The 22308-nt window shown below is 40.8% G+C and overlaps 1 protein-coding gene across 3 annotated transcripts in view; it reads left to right on the top strand.

Moving 5' to 3' along the window:
* The window catches only part of rps6ka1 (ribosomal protein S6 kinase a, polypeptide 1), a 45533-nt gene extending 24054 nt beyond the window's left edge, over positions 1 to 21479 (top strand). Inside the window, exons 1-21 of one of the 3 annotated variants that reach the window (XM_027274832.1) lie at positions 8456 to 8603; positions 12352 to 12468; positions 12578 to 12659; positions 13667 to 13747; positions 13896 to 13975; positions 14139 to 14245; positions 15031 to 15068; positions 15507 to 15649; positions 15764 to 15834; positions 15950 to 16038; positions 16192 to 16256; positions 16398 to 16500; positions 16789 to 16919; positions 17323 to 17448; positions 17708 to 17797; positions 17883 to 18041; positions 18394 to 18555; positions 18675 to 18751; positions 18841 to 18958; positions 19063 to 19200; positions 19550 to 21479. In XM_027274832.1, the coding sequence (XP_027130633.1) occupies positions 8562 to 8603; positions 12352 to 12468; positions 12578 to 12659; positions 13667 to 13747; positions 13896 to 13975; positions 14139 to 14245; positions 15031 to 15068; positions 15507 to 15649; positions 15764 to 15834; positions 15950 to 16038; positions 16192 to 16256; positions 16398 to 16500; positions 16789 to 16919; positions 17323 to 17448; positions 17708 to 17797; positions 17883 to 18041; positions 18394 to 18555; positions 18675 to 18751; positions 18841 to 18958; positions 19063 to 19200; positions 19550 to 19672 (2142 nt within the window). In that variant the 5' untranslated portion in view covers positions 8456 to 8561 and the 3' untranslated portion in view covers positions 19673 to 21479. Of the gene's footprint in view, positions 1 to 8455; positions 8604 to 10053; positions 10595 to 12351; positions 12469 to 12577; positions 12660 to 13666; positions 13748 to 13895; positions 13976 to 14138; positions 14246 to 15030; positions 15069 to 15506; positions 15650 to 15763; positions 15835 to 15949; positions 16039 to 16191; positions 16257 to 16397; positions 16501 to 16788; positions 16920 to 17322; positions 17449 to 17707; positions 17798 to 17882; positions 18042 to 18393; positions 18556 to 18674; positions 18752 to 18840; positions 18959 to 19062; positions 19201 to 19549 lie in introns of those variants that run through there. The other 2 variants (XM_027274830.1, XM_027274831.1) reach the window with 2 other exon arrangements.
* Positions 21480 to 22308: the final 829 nt, after the last annotated feature.

Below are 22308 nucleotides of genomic sequence, written 5' to 3'. Positions count from 1 at the left end.
ACAAGCAACCATTGGAGGGACTTTCAGATTTATTGAAGTCATATTTTTGTAGTTTTGGCTATCATTTTTATCAGTTATGATAACGCTGTGTACTCAAAGTACACAAAGTCATGGCTGAGATCTGGAAACACTGCGACATCGCTACAAAATCCAGAAACACAAGCAGTGAGATACACAGACAGGATGTAAATAAACAGTTAAATCAATAGTTTAAAACAGTGTTTTAATACGTTTGCTCCATGACCTTTATATCAACACTGTTCTTGTAGCCTGACTACTGATGTCTAAATATCATAACACATGGTGTTTTTTTTTTTTTTTTTTTTTTTTTTTTTTTTTTTTTTATTTTTTTTTTTTTTTTAATATTATATCCTGTACCTCCTCCAAAGAACATATCCCACTCTTTCTCAAACACTGTTTTTATTTTATTCTACCAAAATCAGTATCTTATTGTTGGAAGCCTGATGAGGGAAGATGCAGCAGACACAGTGTAATTACAGCATGAATAGTTTATAAAGTGATGTATTATTCAGCTTTTTTTTCACTAAATCATATTGTCCCCTTGTGGTTTCATGGCCTGATACGGATCAGCAGCCTGGGGTCTGGAAAAAAAAACGCTGATCTAAAGTACATGGCAGTAAAAGTGCACTGGTAAATGTTGTAGTTATCCTCCATTGCACGGGGAATTTATGTGTGCACAAACCTATAATAAGTGGTAAAAATAATGTATTAGTTTAAGGGGCTTAACGCTTAATATGGTGAGTCCAATGCTCTTGTACTCCAAGGATTGCTGTTTAAAAATACAAAATTAAGACCTAGTATGTATGAAACGAGTATTTCCCTTTCAAGAATGACTTCGCAGTGCTGTATAATGTGTGTAAAAGTCTGTTAGGCCAGACTGATGTTGACATAAGAATGAAAAACTCTGAATAAAGGACACAACCAAAGAAGGTTTCCATAAATGAGTGCAGCAGGACTCTGTGTGTATGCATTGAGCAAGTCAAATCCAAATATTAGTGGTTTCATCATGCCAGAACTGACTAAAAACCTACTAGACTTGAACCAGATGCCCCTCAGACTCATGTTCCATCCATCCATCTATTCACTTCATCCCCTCCTCCATCCATTCATGGCTGCTATGGGCCCTTGTTGTCATGGTTACTGTGTCCTTGCCGCTAAGCCCCGATTGTGACTTGTGCCGCCAGGAGCAGAAAGCGTTATGATAACACACATAAACACACACTCCACGTAGATCCTCATTGGTCTTCTCATAGGGATTTTCATTCATCTATCACTTTGGCTCCAAACACGCAAACACTGCGCTCAGTTTCTTTCTCTCACACACACAAACACACACTTTTATAGTAGCGATTACACAAGGCTACTCTGACAGATAGTCAGCCCCATTTATCATCCAGTATGTGTGTGTGCGTGTGTGCGCACTGTCTTGTAGATAAGTCTGTGTATCCTCAAATGTCTGATATTAGAGTCATAAACCACATTGCCGACCTTTAAAGGCCATCATAATATATTACTTCCAGAATAAATGCAGAAAAATGTATTCTCATGCAGCATGGATGGTATGGGGAGTATTCCAGCATTAAATTGCATATTGAAGTAGAGTTTGAAGGCACTAAAGTGCTCTATTTGTGAAGAGGGGGGGCTGGCAAGTGTTACCTAGAAGCACAGAAAAAACATTTCCTGTGTGTTTGTGTGTGGCCTTGCCTCTGGTACCACCTCTTGTCTTACAAAAAGGATGCTGGGAGATGGAGACAGAGGAACACAGTTGCCATAGTTTCACGCTTTTGCCTCTCAATGTCGGTTAAAGAAAATGTTCCGACCAGTTGCTCTCATGCCTTATGGTTCTCATTAATATGGATGCTGATGGTGTTTGTTCTCTCTTTGTTTCTCTTTTTCTCTCTTGACTTAATAAAACCTCTGCTGCAACCTTTTTTTATATATAATATATATATATATATAAATAAAATTTAATTTAAAGCTTTATCTTTCCAGTCTTGCATTTGTGTGTTCTGTTTCTGTTTTTTTATTCTTCATTTTCTCTCATCTGTTTCTCTTTCTCAGCAGTTTCAAGCATTGCCCCCAGGAGTATGTAACCTTTGACCCTTGTTTCCATGGCAGCAGTGTCATATGCAGTACAGGAAATGCAATGTTTATTTATCGATGAGTTGATTAAAACCACAAATCTGTTTATTTCCTGTAGATGAGGAACTTTCTCTTTGTGACAGTAGCAGAACAAAAAGCTTAACTGTGTCGATCGTAAGGACTACAGAACTTAAATGGGAAAATGGGAATCAGGACAAATTTCATTCAAACTCATTTAACATCGCCTGGCATGGCCACAGCTCCAGATTTTCACCAGCCTAAAACCAAATGGTAATTTTGGCTGTACTTGCCCATCTGTCCAGCAGCTTTGGCAAGCAGACAAGTCATCATCCTTGATATTTTTTTTTTTTTTTTAAGTTAAAGCCACATGAATGAATATATTCTTATTAAAATTCCAACTCAGTTTATTAATTTGGTTTTATGGCCCTCAGTTAAATGGTTTCTGTTTCAGTTATGCTGCCCCCAAGTGGCCAAAAAATAATGAATACATTATTAGTCAGGGTCAGATAACTACAGTACATCCCTTTTAATCATGAAGATTTCAGTTTAAAAATTTGTTAATTTTATTCAGTCAAAATCAGATTTTATCCTTTCTTTTAACTTTCCTGGACTTTATCCATAAGTGAACTTACATGATGATTTTATTTTTTTTTCTTCTTAATTTAAAATTCATTCTTCAGCCTAAAGTACATTTATGTTCCATCAGGATCTGTGACTAAAGCATGCAAACAACAATACTAAATATCATCATTGAAATTCTGGCCTGAAATGACGCACATTAGAGTGAACATCTTTCCAATGTACGTCATTTCTGTCAAACTCTGCCTCAAACAGCAAGGTTAGTTGGCACTTATCTGGCACAATTGAAGAAGAATGAAAGTGTGAAGGCTCTGAGCTTGTTAAACATTTGCCACAAAATCTTTCATCTCAAGCATGCAGGCAAGTAGAGCGCGCATATGAACAAGATTGATAGTCGGACATGTGGGACAAGGCACGAGGTTATCAATGGTGTTGAAGGCAGGAAGGTACAGGAAGGATACAACAGTGTTATGATTAATGTCCATGTGTGTTTTGAATGTGCATTTTTGGCAAGGGCTTTGGTTGGTTTTTTTTTTTTTTTTTTTTTTTTTTTTTAAGGAAAGCTGAGAGCCACGAGAGGGAGGAGGCAGGAAGTATTGACTGAGATATGGAGCTGCTATTTTAGACTTGTTCTGGCTGGTGTGAAGGGATTGAACTATAAGAGTAGGAATGGTTACGTGATGGAAGAGAAATAAGATATGACAGATTGACGAAAAGAAGCTTAGGCAATGATGTTGTTTGTGTGTGTAAGGGCTGTACTGTGTGTGTGTGTGTGTGTGTGTGTGTGTGTGTGTGTGTGTGTGTACAGGTGTTGCTCAACATTCTGTAGAGCATTACACATTTCCACTGCAGTCAGCCAGCTAAGCTTCAACCCCGATGACCTCATTGTTTATATTACCAGCATCCACTGTTTCTTCTCCTCCTCTCTCCCACTTATCTCCCTAACCTCTTTTCTGTTCCCTCTCTTACTCCTGCCTACTATTTCTGTCCCTCGTTTATTTTTATTTATTTCATTTTTATTGACCATCACTGTCACTGTGGATGGATTTTACACAAGGCATACACATTATGGAGCCATGTCAACTGGCACAGCGCTAAACTGCCTATCATCTTACTGCTATCCTTGCTGCTGCTATTAATATTGCAGATACCGACACAGGATTTCCTATAGCATCTGTGCTAATCCTGTGCTACCTCTGGTACATTTCCTGTAGCATCCACTTTAACTTATGTATGGCAGTGGATCTAAACACTAGAAGTCGACTGTTGCACACTAAACACTGCTAGGTTGATGTATGTTTTTTGACTACAAATCTGGTTGTTTATACAACTTCATGTTTATTTTAGTGTGTGTGTGTGTGTGTGTGTGTGTGTGTGTGTGTGTGTGTGTGTGTGTGTGTGTGTGTGTGTGTGTGGATGCCATGGATGTACTTGGATGAGCAGATGAGACAGATGGTGCAGTCTGCTAAAGGATGGGTATTAACCCCAGTGGTAGCCTCGACCAAGGGGTCAAAGGTCACAACATGTTACCTCTCAAAAGTGACAGACAACCAACTTGTGACTGTCCACAAACCGCTCACCAAACCTAATGCTTCTATATGAAGCTTTTGTCCATCATCTATTTGTGGCTCCATTGGCAAAAAAAAGAGATAATCACGTTAAGTAGTGAGGGATTAAGACTACAAGTCGTTGTCGGGCTGCTAGTTCTTTGTTCTCAATGAGCCTCTGGCTTGTTCTGCCAGCTTGAACCTTTACTTTTACTTTTCATTTGTCTCCTCTTCTATGACATACTTTAAATCCTTCCCCCCTCTCAGCCTGCCCCAGGCTAAGCTAGCATTAAAGCACCATGATCGGATGTCTGAATATTTCGCTGGGACCAGTTAAATGTCCATCTGCAGCACTGCCTCTTCCTAGACTTTCCACCTCTCCCCTTTGTACTGGCCTGTCAGTCATGGCTATCACAGCAGGTGTTGCTAGAGGGCAAAAGGAGAAAGTGAGAGAACAAATGGGACAGGGGGGAAAAGGACAGAATGAAGGTGGACAGATGGAGAGGCTGTTGGACGAACTGGAAAGAAGGTGTGTTGCAGGAACAACCTGTTCATCAAAGTGGTGAAAAAATATAATGAATGGGGGAAAAAAAAATAGTTGAATGAATGAGTCAGCCATGTCCTTCAAAATATATCAGCATTCTTTGGTAGCTGCAGCCACAGTTGAGGAAGGGGGGAACAGAGTTTGAGGATGGATTTAAAATAGAGAGAGAGACATTCCTGTTTCTCGACTGACAGATTTGGGTGCCTGCCTGCAGACATGTCTGGACACTCGAAGACACACGAAAACACAAGTGTATAATCACACACACACAATTCCAAGCTTCTTTGTGTAGCTCTCGAGTGGAAATTCCTACATCAGTGCATATGTTTAGAGAAAGTGTAGATGCATTTCCCAGTTCAAGATTAGAGATGGGAATTGATGAAGATTTTTACGATTCCGATTCCATTATCGATTCTGCTTAACGATTAGATTCTTTATCGATTCTCATTTGGGAAACAAAGGAGATTTTGATCAGCATCATCTAGAGGAGGTAGTGAACTGGAACGAGTACTAGTACAGCTGCCAGCCTCTGAGTCATCCAGACTTTCTCTCTCGTCATGGTCATCTTCTAAATGTAATGCAGAAGGCATTCGTTTAATGCAGTGGTTCTTAACCTTGTTGGAGGTACCGAACCCCACCAGTTTCATATGCTCATTCACCGAACCCTTCTTTAGTAAAACGTAAAATATGATTTTTTTACTGGTGCACAAAATGAACCGTGCATTAACATCACCTTGTTCAAATAACAAAACCAACACAGTGCATGAACTCACAACAACTTACCTCAGTGTGACTTCTGCTGTTGCCTTTGAGAGACCAGTTCAGATATGTGTGGCTTCACCTTGGCAATTGCCAGCCTCATGTCATTTTCACAGCAAAGTCTGTTCCTTTTCTTAGTTTTTATGTCCAGCATCCTCGAAAACGATTGCTCACAAAGATATGTTGTAACAAATGGTATAAAAAATTCCAGGGCGGAGGCTACACCGAACCCCTGAGACCGACTCACCAAACCCCTAGGGTTCGATCGAAACCAGGTTAAGAACCACTGTATTAATGTTAACTGTTATAGCATGTTTTACAAAGCAGCACATCGCACTAACATGGTAGGCAGTGTGTTATTTACCTTCCGTAGTAACCTCAGAGGTGCTCATAGCCTGGCTGCTGCCGCTGCTGCTAGGTTGAGATTCATCTCCAGTCCGAAGCGTGTCAAAAACACGACATTCATTTAAAAATATTGCATGCTGTGTGCGCAAATGTTTCTGCATGTTCGTCGTGTTCCCTCCCGATGCTGTTATCTCCACTTTGCAATGATTGCAAGTCGCCCTGTTGCCGTCTGTTGCAGCCAAACTTTGGAGCGTTTGAACCGAGTGGTTGCCATTGTTTACTACTGACTGCGCTGCATGTGCGAAACTTGCGTAAGTTACGTGCCGTAATTTGTCGTGCTTGCTGAAATCGATAAGAGAATCGTTAGATAAACCGCCAAACGATTCCATGGAATTGAATGAGAACCGGTTCCCGATTCCCATCCCTATTCAAGATAGCTGTTTGTACCCTTATGATTTCTCAAGACCTAACCTCGCCAAGATTACAAACCCTGTATGGGAGTATAGTAAGAAAAGGAAAGAAGTAAAATGGGTAATATTTTCTAATAAAGCACCCTTTTTAAATGTCTTTTTTAATGATTAATGAGTGATGTACACATGTTTTATGGTCAGTCATGGATAGAATTTTTACAACAGCAGGTCTACAGGGGTTGAAAAACTGAACACCACTCAAAATCAAAGGCGCACTGACTTTGGGCAATCAGGCCATCACTGATAGAGGCTTCAACTGATGATTTAATCCACATTTGTTTTTATGAAATCCATCAATACTTCATAAATGTCAATAAATGAACCTTTTTCTGTGTTGTTATTGCACTGATATGACCATGTGAAGCTGCTTTCTTAAAACTAAAAACCTCAAATAAATGAATATTCTTTAATAAACATTGCACAGTATTCTACAACACAGAACACTTTGCTGGATAAAATGTGCAGTGACACCAGTATATTACCACAAGCATTTTTTTCCCCCCCTCTGTTATGTATCAGGGCAGATCAGATAACATGTACACTGATACCAATATGTGTGCAATAGGCCAACATCGGCATATTATATCAGCTGACTGTGGCTCTAAAATGGGCACACAACTTATAAATGCTTTACAAAGTGTGGTTTTAGTACTAAGTACTGCCTAAAAATATTATGCAAACTCTTACACAAGGTGTTATTTTTGACACGCTACCCATAATTTATTCAAGGGTCTTTTGTTTTTAAGTGCTGCACATTACCCATGCTGTGTGTTTCACCCCCTCCGTGTGTGTGTGTGCACTCATGCAGACGATGTCTAGTGTAGGATATTTGTTTTCACAGTAATGAGACTGGACCATGGCTGGTTGGATGAATGTTTAGACTACTCTGTCTCCCTCCGTGTACAGTCATTTATGCAGTCTCCCACTCTGGACTCTCTCTTTCTCTTTTTTTTCCTCCTCCTCTCTGTTCCAAAAGTCAGTCCTGTCATGTATTTGAAAACATGCAGCTGCTGCTGCTCTGTTTTCCAGGAAAACGGAGAGGCGGCAGCGAGAGATGCAGACATAAATACTGTAATTGTCTTCTTCTTCACCTGTTCATGACTGTTCATGCCATTTTTGACAGCTCTTTCTCTCATGGGTTTCTCTTCTAAACCTCATATGGAACATGTTAGGCCTCCAGTCAGGCACTTAAAAACTATCCAATCACAACAGGGAAGGCCACATATGTCTAAGCAGCAGGCCGGCCTAAGTCACCTCCCACATGCTCCCTCTCTCTGTCCCTTTTTTGTCTACAGTGCTTTAATTGATGTCAGAACAAACACTGGAGGAGGCATGAGCTAACAATGTGAACATGCCCTTACTTGGCTAAAGCTGCTGTCTCAGGAACACCTTTCTCTGGAGCTGGTGTCCACTGTCCTGGCTGTAGACCTGCACTGGCCCCTTGTGTTTATAAAAGAGCATTACACAATGGTGGCCTCTGACAGAAGTTGCATCTGCCTGCTACCGGTAACTGTCAGGAAAAAAAACACACAAGTTACTGAAGATGCAAGTGCAGACTCAGACACAACTTCTGATTACAGCCGACGTGTTTGGTTTGATTTGATCTGTGAAATCTTGTCATGGAAAGTTTGTACAGAATGCATTCATGATGTGGTGGAGCTCAGCCAAATGCAAACATTAAACAGGATTGACATTTTCTCTAGAATCTCTCAGATTCTTATCAAGCGTGCATAAGCTTGCAATCAATTTCCCTCCGTTCTCTAGGAGCTCCTGTGGTTCCCCGCAGACGCTACAGAGTGCCTGATTACGCAAAGTTGTGTGTATGTTTATTTGAACGTCACACTTCAGAGTGTGTGAAGCAGTTGAGAAGACTTCTCTGTGCTCCTGTTCTGTTGTCTCTCCCAATCAGAAAACATCTCCTGAGAGTCACTTCCTGCTGTTCTGGAACAGTTTCTAACCCAACAAGTTGGCCTGCTACTCCTATTCATTTTCAAGCACTTCACTTCCCATTTTAGTGTGTGTGTGTATGTGTGTGTGTGCACGTGTGTGTGTGCATGCAGATTATATCTATGACACTGTGGTATTGCACACAGAAAATGTTAGCTAACACCGACACAGAGGCTGCGTATTTGTAAGGCTGCGTGTCACAGAGACTCACTGACACCAGTGACATGGAAATAACTGGACACAGACATGTGGAGGCTCTTATTCCGTACCAGAACCAATGCACACGAGGCAAGTGACGGCTTGTTTTTCATGTGTGGTTTGCGATGTGATGTGATGTGAACGTCTTTGTGCGTCTGGGTGGTGATGAGTGATGGATGTGTTGGGGAACAGGGAAGCTCCGGGCAGCTGTGTGATATTTTGGGACGAGAGGAAGGGGTTTCCTTTTGTGCGAGTGAATGCGGTGCCGATGCTTACCATCTTCTCAGCTGTAAAGTGCAAGGAAACACAGGAGGACATGTTGAACTTCCACCTCCTCTAACCCTAAAACATGTCGTGCATGGTGGGTTTACTGGTTCATTGAAACTTTTTGCCCTGTCTCGTCGAGCGTAATTGATTTTCAAGGCAGTTCAAGACCTGTGCACACTCTCTGTTGCAGTATGATCCTGATCAGTTCTGCCTATGCATTGTCACGCTAAATAGTTCAATCATCACAGTAAAATCGAAACTGTTCAGTCAAATCTTGATGTTCAAAGGCCATTAAATATTCAAATGAACAACTCATTTCAGTCTTAACTCAGTCCCCTACTTTCAAAGACTCCATTAAACTGTCAAATCAGGAAGTATTGTCTACACTCGCTCATTTCTGGATACTTTTAGATTCAAGATATTGCCAGCAACTTCTTGTGTGACCAGTCAGATCCGTTTGGTTATATTTAAAACAATTCTCAGCTGCAGTTATGCTGGGAAATGCAGCTCTCCGCTGTAAGCACACACACACACACACACACATACAAACAGTAAGGAAGTAAGATCAGTTCAAGAAAAGAGGAAGTAAGAATTAGGAGGAAAGAGATGTTTCCTGTCAATATAGTGTGGCAACCATCACCATCTTTACCCACCCTCATGCACTCTATTTATATGGGTGTGTAATAGCCTTTACTCTCTTGGTAAAGAGGCAGTTGCTGTATAAAGAGCAATAAAGTGAGAGAGACAGAGGGAAAGAAAAAGAGTGAGAGGGGCACTTTAGGACCGGTGAGAGCTGTTTTAAGAGACAGGATGAGCAGGAATAGACTTATTATGAGAGGGAAGAGCGGGACATGCCTGGCCACAGACAGGAAAATCTCTGTCATCCACAGGCAGCGAGACCTCTGAATCGTCTCTGCCGTGTTGACACTGTGCGTGGGACACCTCCTCCTCTCTCTGCCTTACCTCCTCTTCTTCCTCTAGCTTCTACGATGAGGGATTTTGGGTAAAGGTACCTGGCATAGAGTTGGGTTTTGGGGTCAAACCACTTGGATATCACAGATGTTGTGACATGTACTGTATGATCTCAACCTAGGCAGCAGACAATTGAATCACTCTTTCCACCTCTCTTTTTCTATTATATTAATTTCATTCTCCCACTCTCTCTGTTGAACAAACTTTCTCTCTTGACAGATGAGTGTGTGTGTGTGGGTGGGTGTGTGTGGGACTTGTTGGGTGCGGGACTGTGAGAATAAGAGCAGGCTCTTCCTTCCTGCCCTCGTCAGGGTTCCAGTTCACTTCAGCTGCAGTCACCGAGGACGCGCAGGGCTAATCAGACCTACACAGAGAGAAACCAAGAGAGAGACGACAGGAGAGATAATAGAAAAGATGAAGAGTTAATAAAAAAATATATAGCAGAAGGCCCCTGCAGAAGGCCTCTGCAGAGAGCATAGATAAAGGACAGAGGCTGAGAGGTTTTTTTTCATACCTATTTGCTGAACTAATCTGACATAAGTGCACAAATGAGTCTGAAGTGTGCTTGCAGCGAGATGAGGTGAGGTTTAAGATGATTCATGTGAGGCAGTGCAGTCTTTGCCTTGTTATGGACATGGGTAGCGTGCTGAAGCAGAAGTTTGGGCAATGCTGAGATGGAGAAGGACAAGAAAAGGTTCATCCTGAGCCGCTTGGTGACCCTCTACCTGCGCAAAAAGAACAAAGTCCTGGCTGGCAGCCCTGCTCACTGTAACAGCTGCAGATCAACAGCTGCAACAAGCACCAGCACTGAGCCTTTACCTACTCCAAGGAACCACTGGACGGTAAAGTGATACCTCCTCATGTTGGCATCTGATAAACGTTGAGTAGTCTCCAGAGAGCTGTTAGCACTGTTAAGCAGTGTAATTTTTTAATGAACGAACAGACAATTGGAATTTATTAAGACTGCAAAGTGCAAGTGAGGTTTGGTGCTTGCTGCTATCGGAGGTTTAGAAACAAGTTGCAGCTGAAAGCCTGCATGTTCAACCAACTCTGGTTTCCTGTTGTCAAATAAAGTCCCACAGTATAATGGGCTGTGGTGTCAGCTGTTCACTGCCTAGTTTTGAAACTTAAGCTTCTGCATAATTGATTCAGTCACTATTTCTCTGATTAATAGATAAACAATTTAGGTCAGGGTGGCAAATAATTGTTGCACTGATTATTATTATCACTGATTCCAAATTGATTAATCTGATGTTTATTTATTATTTTTTTCAATGAATGAATCCATATTTAGTCTTTAAAATGTCAGAAACTTGTCAGAAGCGAGTTCCCAGAACCTAAAATGTATAAAAAAAACCTTTTATATATTGCTTTTTCTGATGAACAGACCAAAATAAAAAAGATATTCAATCAACAATCGTGTAAAAATGCATAAAGGCAGCAAAATCTCTCACGAGAGAAGCTGAAATCGGAAAATGTTGTTTTTGCTTGACCTAACAAAATTGTTGTCTGTTAATTTACAGTCTTACAATTAAGTAATTATTTAGCATTAAATTACTCCATAAAATGGTAAAATAACTGAAGTAATGAATGTTTCAACAGCAAATATGTGGTATTTTTACTTGATAAATAAACTGATCAATTTAACGCTATTGTTTTTAATCATATAATTTCGGCTCTACTTTTAATGTTTGGGGTTGGGGTTAAGATTAGGGGTTTTAATGTTTATATGCTGCTGTTGCCAGTTATACTGAGCACCAGCCAAATGGATTAAAATATCTTGTCTGTTATTGGCTGTGCATGATAATGGCATGCATTGCATCTGCAGAGGACAAACTGTGTAGCAGGCGAGTGTCCTACTTTCTAGTCCCAAATTTTGAAATTAAACTCTGTAAGTAGCTTCTGAACCTCCAGAGTAGAAGTGAAAAAAGAAAACATGTTCCCCCACTAACCACACTTTTAAATTTAAATGCTCCCTGCAGGTAACTTCTGTGCCTCACCACAGGCCTAGGGCGTGAAACTCAAGAGGGATTAAGAGTACAGAGAACTGAAAAACCAGTCGCTAAAACATGACTTGTTGTTGATGTTCATGTTGTTGACGCTTTGGTGCTTTTTTTTAGGGTGTTGGATGAGTTGTGGGTGAGGTTGACACCAGGTCAGCAGAGGCGAGTGTACATGTGGTGGATCAAAAGTACCAGTGCTCCACCCTGTAAGGAACCCAAGAGGCTGTCTCAGAAGTCTCTTGAGGTTACACAACATGTGCCCAAGTGCATAACAATGAACCTCTCGTGGCATTTTATATCGCTTTGTTTGCAACTGACAGTTTGCTGTCACATGTTTTTAATGTTGGAGTCACCATGATATCCAAAAACTAAAACTGGGTGCAAAAAAACAGATCTCACTTTTAATGTGCTTCCTCTTTCTTCAGGGTTTTTTACTATGATATGCTTTTTGCAGCGTAGAACTATTCTGTACACAGCAAGAAATGTTCTGCCGTTGTCACTGTCATCATAAACATGCAGTATCCTCACTGTACTAGCGATTTGTTCTTGTGATTACTGACTTATTTATCTTCTCCCTTCTCTTTTGCACTCTTTAGGACGATGGAGAGATCAAGGAGATCAACATCACCCATGTGGTTAAGGAGGGCTCAGAGAAGGCTGATGCCTCTCAGTTTGAACTGCTCAAAGTCTTGGGACAGGGATCCTTTGGCAAGGTGCCACACATACTCGTCTCTGCTGCTGTCTATGCCCGATATTGCTCTTCTTCTCTTCCTTCTTTGCACTCTCCTTTTTGTAAGCAGAGTTTTCTTGCGATCATTGCAGGTTTTCCTGGTGCGCAAGGTGACTCCTCCCGATGCCAACCAGCTTTATGCCATGAAGGTCCTCAAAAAGGCCACACTCAAAGGTACAGTAGCCTGTGATGTGCATGAATGCAGCAGATCAGACACTGATATTCGGATTCTGGGGAGCAGATGAAATGATAGATGTCCTCTTATTTTGCATTGATTATGTCGGACAACAAGTTTGACAGTCAAACAGTTCTAGCTTCTTGTGAAGACTTGCTACTTTTCTCTGTATAAATCTAAATACTTTAGAGGTTTTTCAGGCAGAATTTGAGCAATTCAGCTTAGGCTCCAGGAAACTGAAACTTTTATTAACTTAAATAAAATCAACAGATAAAAAGATGATGAAAAGAATTTGTTGCAACCCTGTATTTATTGCCTCTATAGAGTTAATTCAAAAAGCTTTCACTTTGGCATTTGTGGTGACTTTTTTGTCCCTTTTCAAGTGGCAAGACCCTCAGTTTATTGTAAGGGGGTGTAGGCTTTCCTGTAAATCAGAGCAAGCTACATGAAGTGGAAGTATGTTAGCATAATAGACCACCACAGCTTGTGGGGGAGGGTTGAGCACAGGTGGCGTCGGCCTCATTCACACGCCCTTCCCCCTCGTTTACATCTTCAGATTCTGTTATTGTTGGCATGGGCTTTTAACATGCAGCAGTATAGCAATATGCTATGGGATTCACATTACTTACCAATCAGAACATGGTGTACCCAGCGAAATGATTTATATACTACCTGCTGGTGAACAGCAAAGACAAGTCATCAGCTTGCTGCATGCACACAAGTCTGAGTCGACCATACATTCGTTTTTGGGTTTAACATTTAGTTTGTGTGTTTGTGGTCAAGTGAGACTGCTAGCGCCATGCTGAGTCTGTGCATGGCCCAACAACCTCTGCTAATTTGAATCAGCAAAGTATTGATCGTTTACTGTGCCAAAAAAACCCAAAAAACTAATTTATTCATGCTGTTGCTAGACCACAATGAGTAAAGGGAAAATTGTTGAATTACTTTTTTATGTGCCGTGTTAAGATTTTGCGCACTAACCTGTGTGCTATTATTCATCCTGCAGTGAGAGACCGTGTGAGAACCAAAATGGAGAGAGACATCCTGGCAGATGTCAACCACCCATTTGTTGTCAAACTGCACTATGGTGAGTCAGCCTGAAGCTTTATTTCCTTTTTATTGGATCTACAGATTGCATTACTGTCTTATTGCTTTAAATTCCAGACATTTTCATCAGCCGTGCTTTCTAACTTACCGTTGAATCAGATTTGATTGAATCTTTTGTGTATTTGTAGCATTCCAGACTGAAGGGAAGTTGTACTTGATCCTTGACTTTCTCAGAGGAGGAGATCTCTTCACTAGACTCTCCAAAGAGGTGAGTGATTCATTACATCTCTGTGTTCTGCTGGCCAAGGGTCAGACTACTATTCATCGAGTTATTCTCCATCGGCTCATTCTTCAGATGTTATTCTTCTCATTGTTTCACTCTCTCTTTATCTGCGTTTCGCTTCCTGTTTTCATGTGTCATGTCTCCCTAGGTGATGTTCACAGAAGAGGATGTGAAGTTTTATCTAGCAGAGCTGGCATTAGGACTGGACCACCTCCATAGCTTGGGCATCATTTACAGGGACCTCAAACCTGAAAAGTAAGAGCAAATGGACACACTGAACTCAGAAATATATAAACAAATGCATATTTCATGAACCATCTGGATATGTCAGTGCCATGTTTCTCAAACCCGGCACAGTTTTACATTTGTAAAGAGAAATCTCAAGTGAGTAAATCCACAGCTGTACTAAGAAATATGCATATGTTCTTATATAAAAAAAAGAAGCTCTTAACTCTGCTACAGTGCTCTTTTATTTAGAGTAATCTAATAAATGATGCAATGGCAAAGAACCTGAACAAACAGTGATGGATTTTTTTAAATCTTGGATTTAAAACAAAACCTTTTTCCAAGATGAGAAGTTATTGTATTTATTTAGATGTATCTTTTCTCACCACACAATGTGTTGTGTGTACCCCTTAGGCCTCACAGACATTATGAATTCAGACCTACTTTATTAAACATTTGCATAATATTTTTTACTTATTTTTGTTTACATCAGCTTGCATTGTTTTCTATTTTAAAATTGTTGCATTGCTACCCTTTTTAGTTGTTGTTATGCTTCCCCCAAGTTACATATAACATGTATAACACAAGATACAAACCCACTAACTAAAACAAAGTTATATAAAGTGTAGCTAGTGTTCAAAAAGTCAATATTGTACCTTTTTAAGTTGCAGCAGTTTCAGTTTAAGTTTCAAAGTCGAGTGATAACTCCAGCAGAATGTGCAGTGCGTGATGTCTTAATAAGTAAAATATTCACACCTAGAAAAACATCCATTATTCTAATGTATGACTGTTTTTTCTTTTGTTTGTTTTTTTAGCATTCTCCTTGATGAGGAGGGACATATCAAACTCACAGGTGAGTCTCCTGCTCTTTCCTTCTCTCCGTCAAACACACACCCATGCACACACACACTTTCCGCGCCTCCACCTTGTTGACCTTCATCACTCACAATTGGGAAATGGCCTTATCTCGCTGCTTCCAGATATCTGCATATGAGCCTGTATATGTACGGGAAGTTAATTATTACCCTTTATCTTCTCTATTTATCTCTATCCTCACCCATAATCACTGCCATTTATTTACCCCTGAGTCCTGCCACCATTGAACCAAAGGTGACGTTAGGAGATTAGAGAAAGGCAATATAACAAGTCACACTGATGAAGACAAAGGCCGACAAAGTGCTGCAAGCTGAAAACATGGGCTTCATATTGATGATAGTTCTGTTGCAAATTAAGGTAGTGTTCTGTGCATTGGTGATATGTCGCTGACTGTGTCTTGTGGTGTGTTTTCCAGATTTTGGTTTGTGTAAAGAAGCCATTGATCATGAGAAGAAAGCTTATTCCTTCTGTGGTACTGTGGAGTACATGGCACCAGAGGTTGTTAACAGGCAGGGGCACATCCACAGTGCCGACTGGTGGTCATTTGGAGTACTAATGGTGAGCAGAGGAAAAGAAAAAGAAGTTTTTAGATTATTTTCCAACAACACTTAATAATAGTAAATACTCTACTGCACGTACAAATATATGACCGTTGTATGTTCTGTCTGCCAGTTTGAGATGTTGACTGGAGCGCTGCCATTCCAAGGGAAGGACCGCAAAGAAACTATGAACCTGATTCTGAAGTGAGTATTCTTTAGATGGATGAAAAATCCATCAAAGAAGCCCAGTTATCACATACTGTTGCTGTTCAAGATCCTCCTCTTGATATCTGGTGAAATAATTTGTCTCTCCTTGAAGGGCACGTCTGGGAATGCCTCAGTTCCTGAGCGCAGAGGCCCAGTCTCTGCTCCGGGCTTTGTTCAAGAGGAACCCTGCCAACAGACTGGGTTAGTATCAACTCATTAATATGACTCTCACAAATGGTAACATATACCGTCTTAACATTAAGAAGGGTAAAGTCTAGCTCTGGTTCTTTACACGTCATTTTTTATTGTTTGGGATACATACTGCTCACTGCTCATCTTTTTTTTTTTTGACAGGATCTGGCTCTGATGGTGCAGAGGAGATAAAACGACATGGTTTCTTCTCCACCATAGACTGGAATGTGAGTGTCTGACAGTCAAGGACATTATAATAAATGCAAAGTAGAACATTTCGTTTAGTACAAACCACCCACCATGTCCTTTGTGGGTGGAAAATCTTGAACTATATGGTGTGATTTTTAAAAGTTGTTTATTTGTTTCAGAAACTCTTCAGAAGAGAAGTAAAGCCTCCGTTCAGACCAGCGGTGGCGCGTCCAGACGACACCTTCTACTTTGACTCTGAGTTCACCTCCCGCACCCCTAAAGGTCAGAGATTAAATATTAGTTGACCTGGTTTTCCTCCCTGAAAGCATTTCAGTGCAAGTAGTATAATTTACGTCTCTCAGCTCGCAAAAGAAATCAATACAGGATGAAAAAAGACACAGTCGTGGTTAAAGCACCATTAAGATGCAATAACACTTTATTATAGCAGTGCTCGTAAAACATACATAAGCTTTAAAGTGTGTTTTATCGCAATGGCTTGTCTGAACATGGTCGTCACATTACTTATGTTTATATCGTCCATCATTCAATACTTCCTGTATTATCCTCCAGATTCACCTGGTGTGCCCCCGAGTGCTGGAGCTCACCAGCTCTTCAGAGGCTTCAGCTTTATTGCGTCGACTCTCCTGGAGGAGGAAGGTTCAGTGGAGCCAATCAAGCCTCCACCACACCCAGTGGTCCAGGTCAGACTTAAGTAGTTCCTTCACTGTGTTTTTTTTTTGTTTGAAACATACATTATATCCTTGAATACAGCTGTAGCTTTTATTTATTTGATGTTGGAGTATGGTGATGACATGAAAAGGGAAAAGAATAGACAGACAGATACAATGTGCAAGGTGTGTGAAAGGCAGACAGGGAGATGAAGGGAGTGGAATGGCAGATCCTGTTTCATGCATGACAGGATCAGTAATTAACTCTGTGCTAGATTAAGACAGTTTTACAATTGGAGCGTGTGAGGCGAAAAAATGTTGCTAGAAATAGATTTAATTCCTTCCCCTGAAAACCACCAATATCACGCCACCTTGTTAGCTCTGTCAGTCCTCCACACGTTCACCTCACCCTCCTCTCTTCAATCATCTACTGCAGCAATTGCACGGGAAGAACCTGCTGTTCAGCGACGGCTACGTATTGAAGGAAGACATCGGCATGGGCTCCTTCTCCGTCTGTAAACGATGTGTGCACAAAGCCACCAACACAGAATACGCTGTCAAGGTATGAACACACACACACACATGCAAATAAAGAGTTATTTGACGTGTACCTGAAAAGTGCAACAATCGATCAAAACAATCACAGTGTGTGTCTTTGTGTTCAGCTCAATACTGTTCATGTCACTTAAGGAAATATTCCACATTGTATTTAGTAAACGTTATGTACAAGTGGGGAAAAAGAATAAGAATCTTTACTGGATGATTCTGAAATCCCAAAGCCCACGCATCTTAAAGATGTTGCTTGTTTTTGTGATTGACAGATGATTGACAAGACCAGCACAGACCCCTCTGAGGAGATTGAGATTCTACTTAGATATGGGCAGCATCCCAACATCATAACGCTGAAGGATGTGAGTATAAAAACACGCTATTATTTGCAGTGCGTTAAGTGTGTCACAGTTGACATGAGGTAATGTGTGTGTGTTTCTGTCACAGGTGTACGACAACAGCAAGCAGGTGTTCCTGGTGACGGAGCTGATGCGTGGAGGAGAGCTACTGGATCGGATCCTCAAGCAGAAGTTCTTTTCAGAGAGAGAGGCCAGCGCTGTGCTTCACACCATCACCAAGACTGTCGAGTACTTACACTCACAGGGGGTGAGGACAACTAGAAAATACTAATAAAGAACACACAACCTGTTAAGAGTGTTTATTGGCATCTGCTGGTGCAGGGATGGTTTGTAAAGCTTTGATTAATTACACTGCTGAGTTTCAAACTTGGGTCATTAATAAACTTACTGCATAAAACTTTGTTTAATGACTGTCTTTTAGGGACAAAACAAAAATCTGCATTACAGTCAGCTTCAACCAATCCTCTTCTTAAAAAAAAAAAACTTTTCAAATTAGTACTGGCGATATCTTATCATACAGTATTTAGTTGTCTGTTTTACTTTACGGAGTAATCACTCCTCTCTTTTATAACTCCTTCCTACTTTCTTTCATCCCCCAGGTGGTGCATAGAGACCTGAAGCCCAGCAACATCCTCTATGTTGACGAGTCAGGGAATCCAGAGTCTATCAGGATCTGTGACTTTGGCTTCGCCAAACAATTGCGTGCCAACAACGGCCTTCTGATGACCCCATGCTACACTGCTAACTTTGTAGCTCCTGAGGTGAGCAGAGTCACTTTTAAAGTCTCATATTGATTATTATATTTACCCAGACCCAGATTGAAGTGAAATCCCTGCAGACATTGAAATCAAATGTAAAATGCGTGTTTTTCCTTTTATAGGTGTTGAAGCGTCAGGGCTATGATGAAGGATGTGACATCTGGAGTCTGGGAGTCTTACTGTACACCATGCTGGCTGGGTGAATACCAAAACCTTTTCTTACTTCATTTTCTTTCTTTCTTCCTCACTGCTTTTCATACTCACTGTTTTATCTGTTTATTGCACCAGTTTTACTCCATTTGCCAACGGACCTGAGGACACCCCGAATGAGATCCTGAACAGGATAGGCAACGGCAGCTTCAGTCTGACTGGAGGCAACTGGGACACTGTGTCTGATGCTGCCAAGGTAGAGCTACAAATATGACTAACGGCTCCTTTGCTCGTGTTCTTCGGACATAATTTTCTCTGTCAAAGTATCAGTTTCATATTTAATGTGTTCTCCTTCTTTAGGACCTTGTGTCCAAGATGCTTCACGTGGACCCCCATCAGAGACTCACTGCTAAGCAGGTCCTCAAACACACCTGGATTGTCCAGAGAGACAAATTACCCAACAGCCAGCTCCCACACCATGACCCCAAACTGGTCAAGGTAACAGAGCTTCTCTTAAAATATTCTTAATCAATGAATATTTGAAATATTCAATGTAAACATGACTTTTGTGTGTTTACTTGAAAATTCTACAGGGAACTTTTTTAATTTAGATCATTCATTTTTAATAGGTTAACAATTTGATGTCAAAATAAAATGTCATAAAAAGTTTGTACATGTTACAATACGCCAATTGAATTTAAAGCTGTGCCATATTATATTAAATGTTAAAAGTAGCATGTGGCATTATCTGATTTAATCACTCCTGAATGGTTGTCTTCGTCATACCTATGTTTTTTGGATAGCTTGTTATTCATGTTGCACTCACCATGCTGCTGTTTATGTACAGGGTGCGATGGCAGCCACCTATTCTGCCCTGAAGAACTCCCAACCAACTCCAGAGCTCAAGCCCATCGAGAGCTCCTTCTTAGCCCAGAGGCGTGTCAAGAAACTTCCCTCCACCTCCCTGTAGAGACTTAAAAACAACCAATCAGCTCACTGGAGACTGACCAAAACCGCACCTCCTGGCTCCAACCACCCAGTCAGCTTGCTCGGGGACCATCCGCCTCTACCAGCCAAGGAACACTGACTGTGGTCCTGCCCCCATCTTGTGACATCAGTTGTCCCGCTCTTGCTATCATCATCCTTGTACGGGCTCATCAGTTGCTGTGGACTAGCAAAAAAGATTGTGTAGATGGATGGGGGCGTTAAGGACGAAAAAAAAAACACACAAAAAAAACAAAGGGTGCAGGTTTTTGGCAGATAGTGCTTGTGTGGGTGTGTGTGTGCGTGAGTGTGTGTGAGCGTGTTTGTGCATGACCTGCCACAGAGTCGATGCAGCCATGTTTTCAATCGTGACAATGACAGTTTTCTCTCCTCATCATCGCTGTAATCGGTTGTCATTCAGCTTGCTGCACGCCTGTCCGTCTGCTTGTTTTTGTTGTTAGTCTTCCTGTTCTTTTTTGTAAAGTTTCTGAGCTTTATATTACCGGGTGTGCTGCCAAATCAACCTGTGCCGACAGCACAAATACACAGTACTGTTCAACTGCTGTTAAATGTTTTTGAAAGAAGCATAATTAATATGAATATTAAACATTTCTGCCATAAATGCCTCTTTGGCTTTGGTACATCCAGGATATGTGGATTCTGGGAAATGTCAAATGCTGATGTTTTGGTTAATGTCAATGTATGCTTGTATTTTGTTTTACAGAGAGCGTGTGTGTGGATGTGTGTGTGTGGATGTGGGTGTGTGTCAGTTGCATGACTTGCAGTGCGTGTGCGTGTATGTACTGTCTTGCGGGATGCTGCAGGGTCATGTGCATGGTCCGGTGATGTGATGATGTCATGTGGCTTCCTTGTTTCACTCCTTCTCTGCTTGATCAACCTGCTGGCAACCATTTGAGATGTCTATTATTTTTATTACTACAAAAACTAGTAAAATAGGTGGCTTTCTGTGAAAGAAAACTTGCCCAGGGAACAATGTGGCATGTTAAAAGTTCTAGATTTGCTTTGTTTTCTTGTTTTTTTCATTTCTTTCCCACTGTGTTTCTTGGATAATGCATATTGAAATGCTGTTTCCTGTGTTGGCTGCATTTGTTGTTGATTGTTTTGTTTTTTTCTTTTTGTCCAAAGAAAGTGGTGATTAAAAATAGTGAAAGATACGCTGAGCACATCACAGTCTGTGGACTTACTTGCCGTACAGGTCTCTCCTTCTGTTTTGAAATGTAATAGGGAAGAAAGGCTGACTGTGTCTTCATTTGAGCACTCCAACACAGCCCCCTTTTTAAAAACTCAAATCACAGGTCACATTAATATCACACAGACCTGCCCTTAGTGTGAAGTATCTTCAACAGCCTTGCGATTTAATTCTTTCATTCATAATATTTGAATTTCCATTGATTCTGATGATTATATAACTTGTTTTCATTTTATTGACACTGAATTTCAGGCAGCCTATAGATGAATAAATGTCTCATTGTAAGTAGCTTCATAGGGTAGGTCCTGCTTTCAGCTCGGTGCCTATGGGCCTACAGGTGAGGCAGAATGTCTTACATGGATAATCAAACAGCCAGTACATGTGTGGAAGGGAAGACCTGTGTGGCTAAATAATCAATGAACCAGCTGTCTTACCTCAAAAAGGGATTAAAGTTATATTATGATTCTTGTTTGGTGGCAAAACTCTCCCTCGTTTGACTAAATTTATGGTAAGATGTTATTGTATGATAAAGATGAAGATTTTTATATCTTACAAATATTAAAAATTCAGTTGCTATGACAAATTGTGTCTCTTGTTCTGTTTTTGTTAGAGAGCCGTGGCAATGATTTAGTATTGCACTTGAGTATTGGACGTTGTATTTGTGATGTCATCCATAGGTTTCTGATGCTCAGAGTGTGGCGGCTCTGGCCGGCGCTGTTTTGGCAGTCCTGCCACTAACGCCTCCCAGCTAATCTAAAAATTGGCAAAGACGTGAATAATCAGCGGACCTGAGGCGGGCTGAATGACGCCTGGTTGCTCAAACAAGTACCAGCACCCATCTGTCAACTGAAGCAGCCACACAGTACAATTGTCATGAACCGGGAAATTAGCTATAGAGACCAAAACCTTTTGTTTGTTCCAGGCTGTAAACATGTTTGTTTCTGCTGTGAAGTTGGACACTTTATCATGGGGGCTTATGGAGATTGACTCAACAGGCTGTTCGAGGAACTGCAGTTTTTAACACATCCATGTTGTTTTCCTGAATACAACTAATAGCTTTTCTTCTTTAGACTTTCCCCATTTGTTGAACATCCACACCTTTCAAACTCAATGACTTGCATTTGCGAACAAGCAATGAACACAAAGTACAGCTGAGGCTTGTAGGAATGAAGGTCACTTGTGCAGAGTATTTTGGCATAAAACAAAGAACTGAATAAACAGAAATGTTTTTACAATGTAGATAAAACCACGGCATTCAGTTTACATACTTACAAATCTGTATGGACAATAAATGTCTGAACCAAATCTCTTGACAATTCATACGTCAGCTGTAACCTTTATGGGTAGAGAGTGTAAAATACATTTTCTGATTCACTATTGTCCCATGACTCTATTGATCTGTGACTTTTTCC

This window comes from Larimichthys crocea, chromosome XXIV (assembly GCF_000972845.2).
Source record: "Larimichthys crocea isolate SSNF chromosome XXIV, L_crocea_2.0, whole genome shotgun sequence".
NCBI classification, from domain to species: Eukaryota; Metazoa; Chordata; class Actinopteri; family Sciaenidae; genus Larimichthys; species Larimichthys crocea.
The sequence above is the reverse complement of the archived record's forward strand: the minus strand, read 5'-3'. Positions and strand labels throughout refer to the sequence as shown.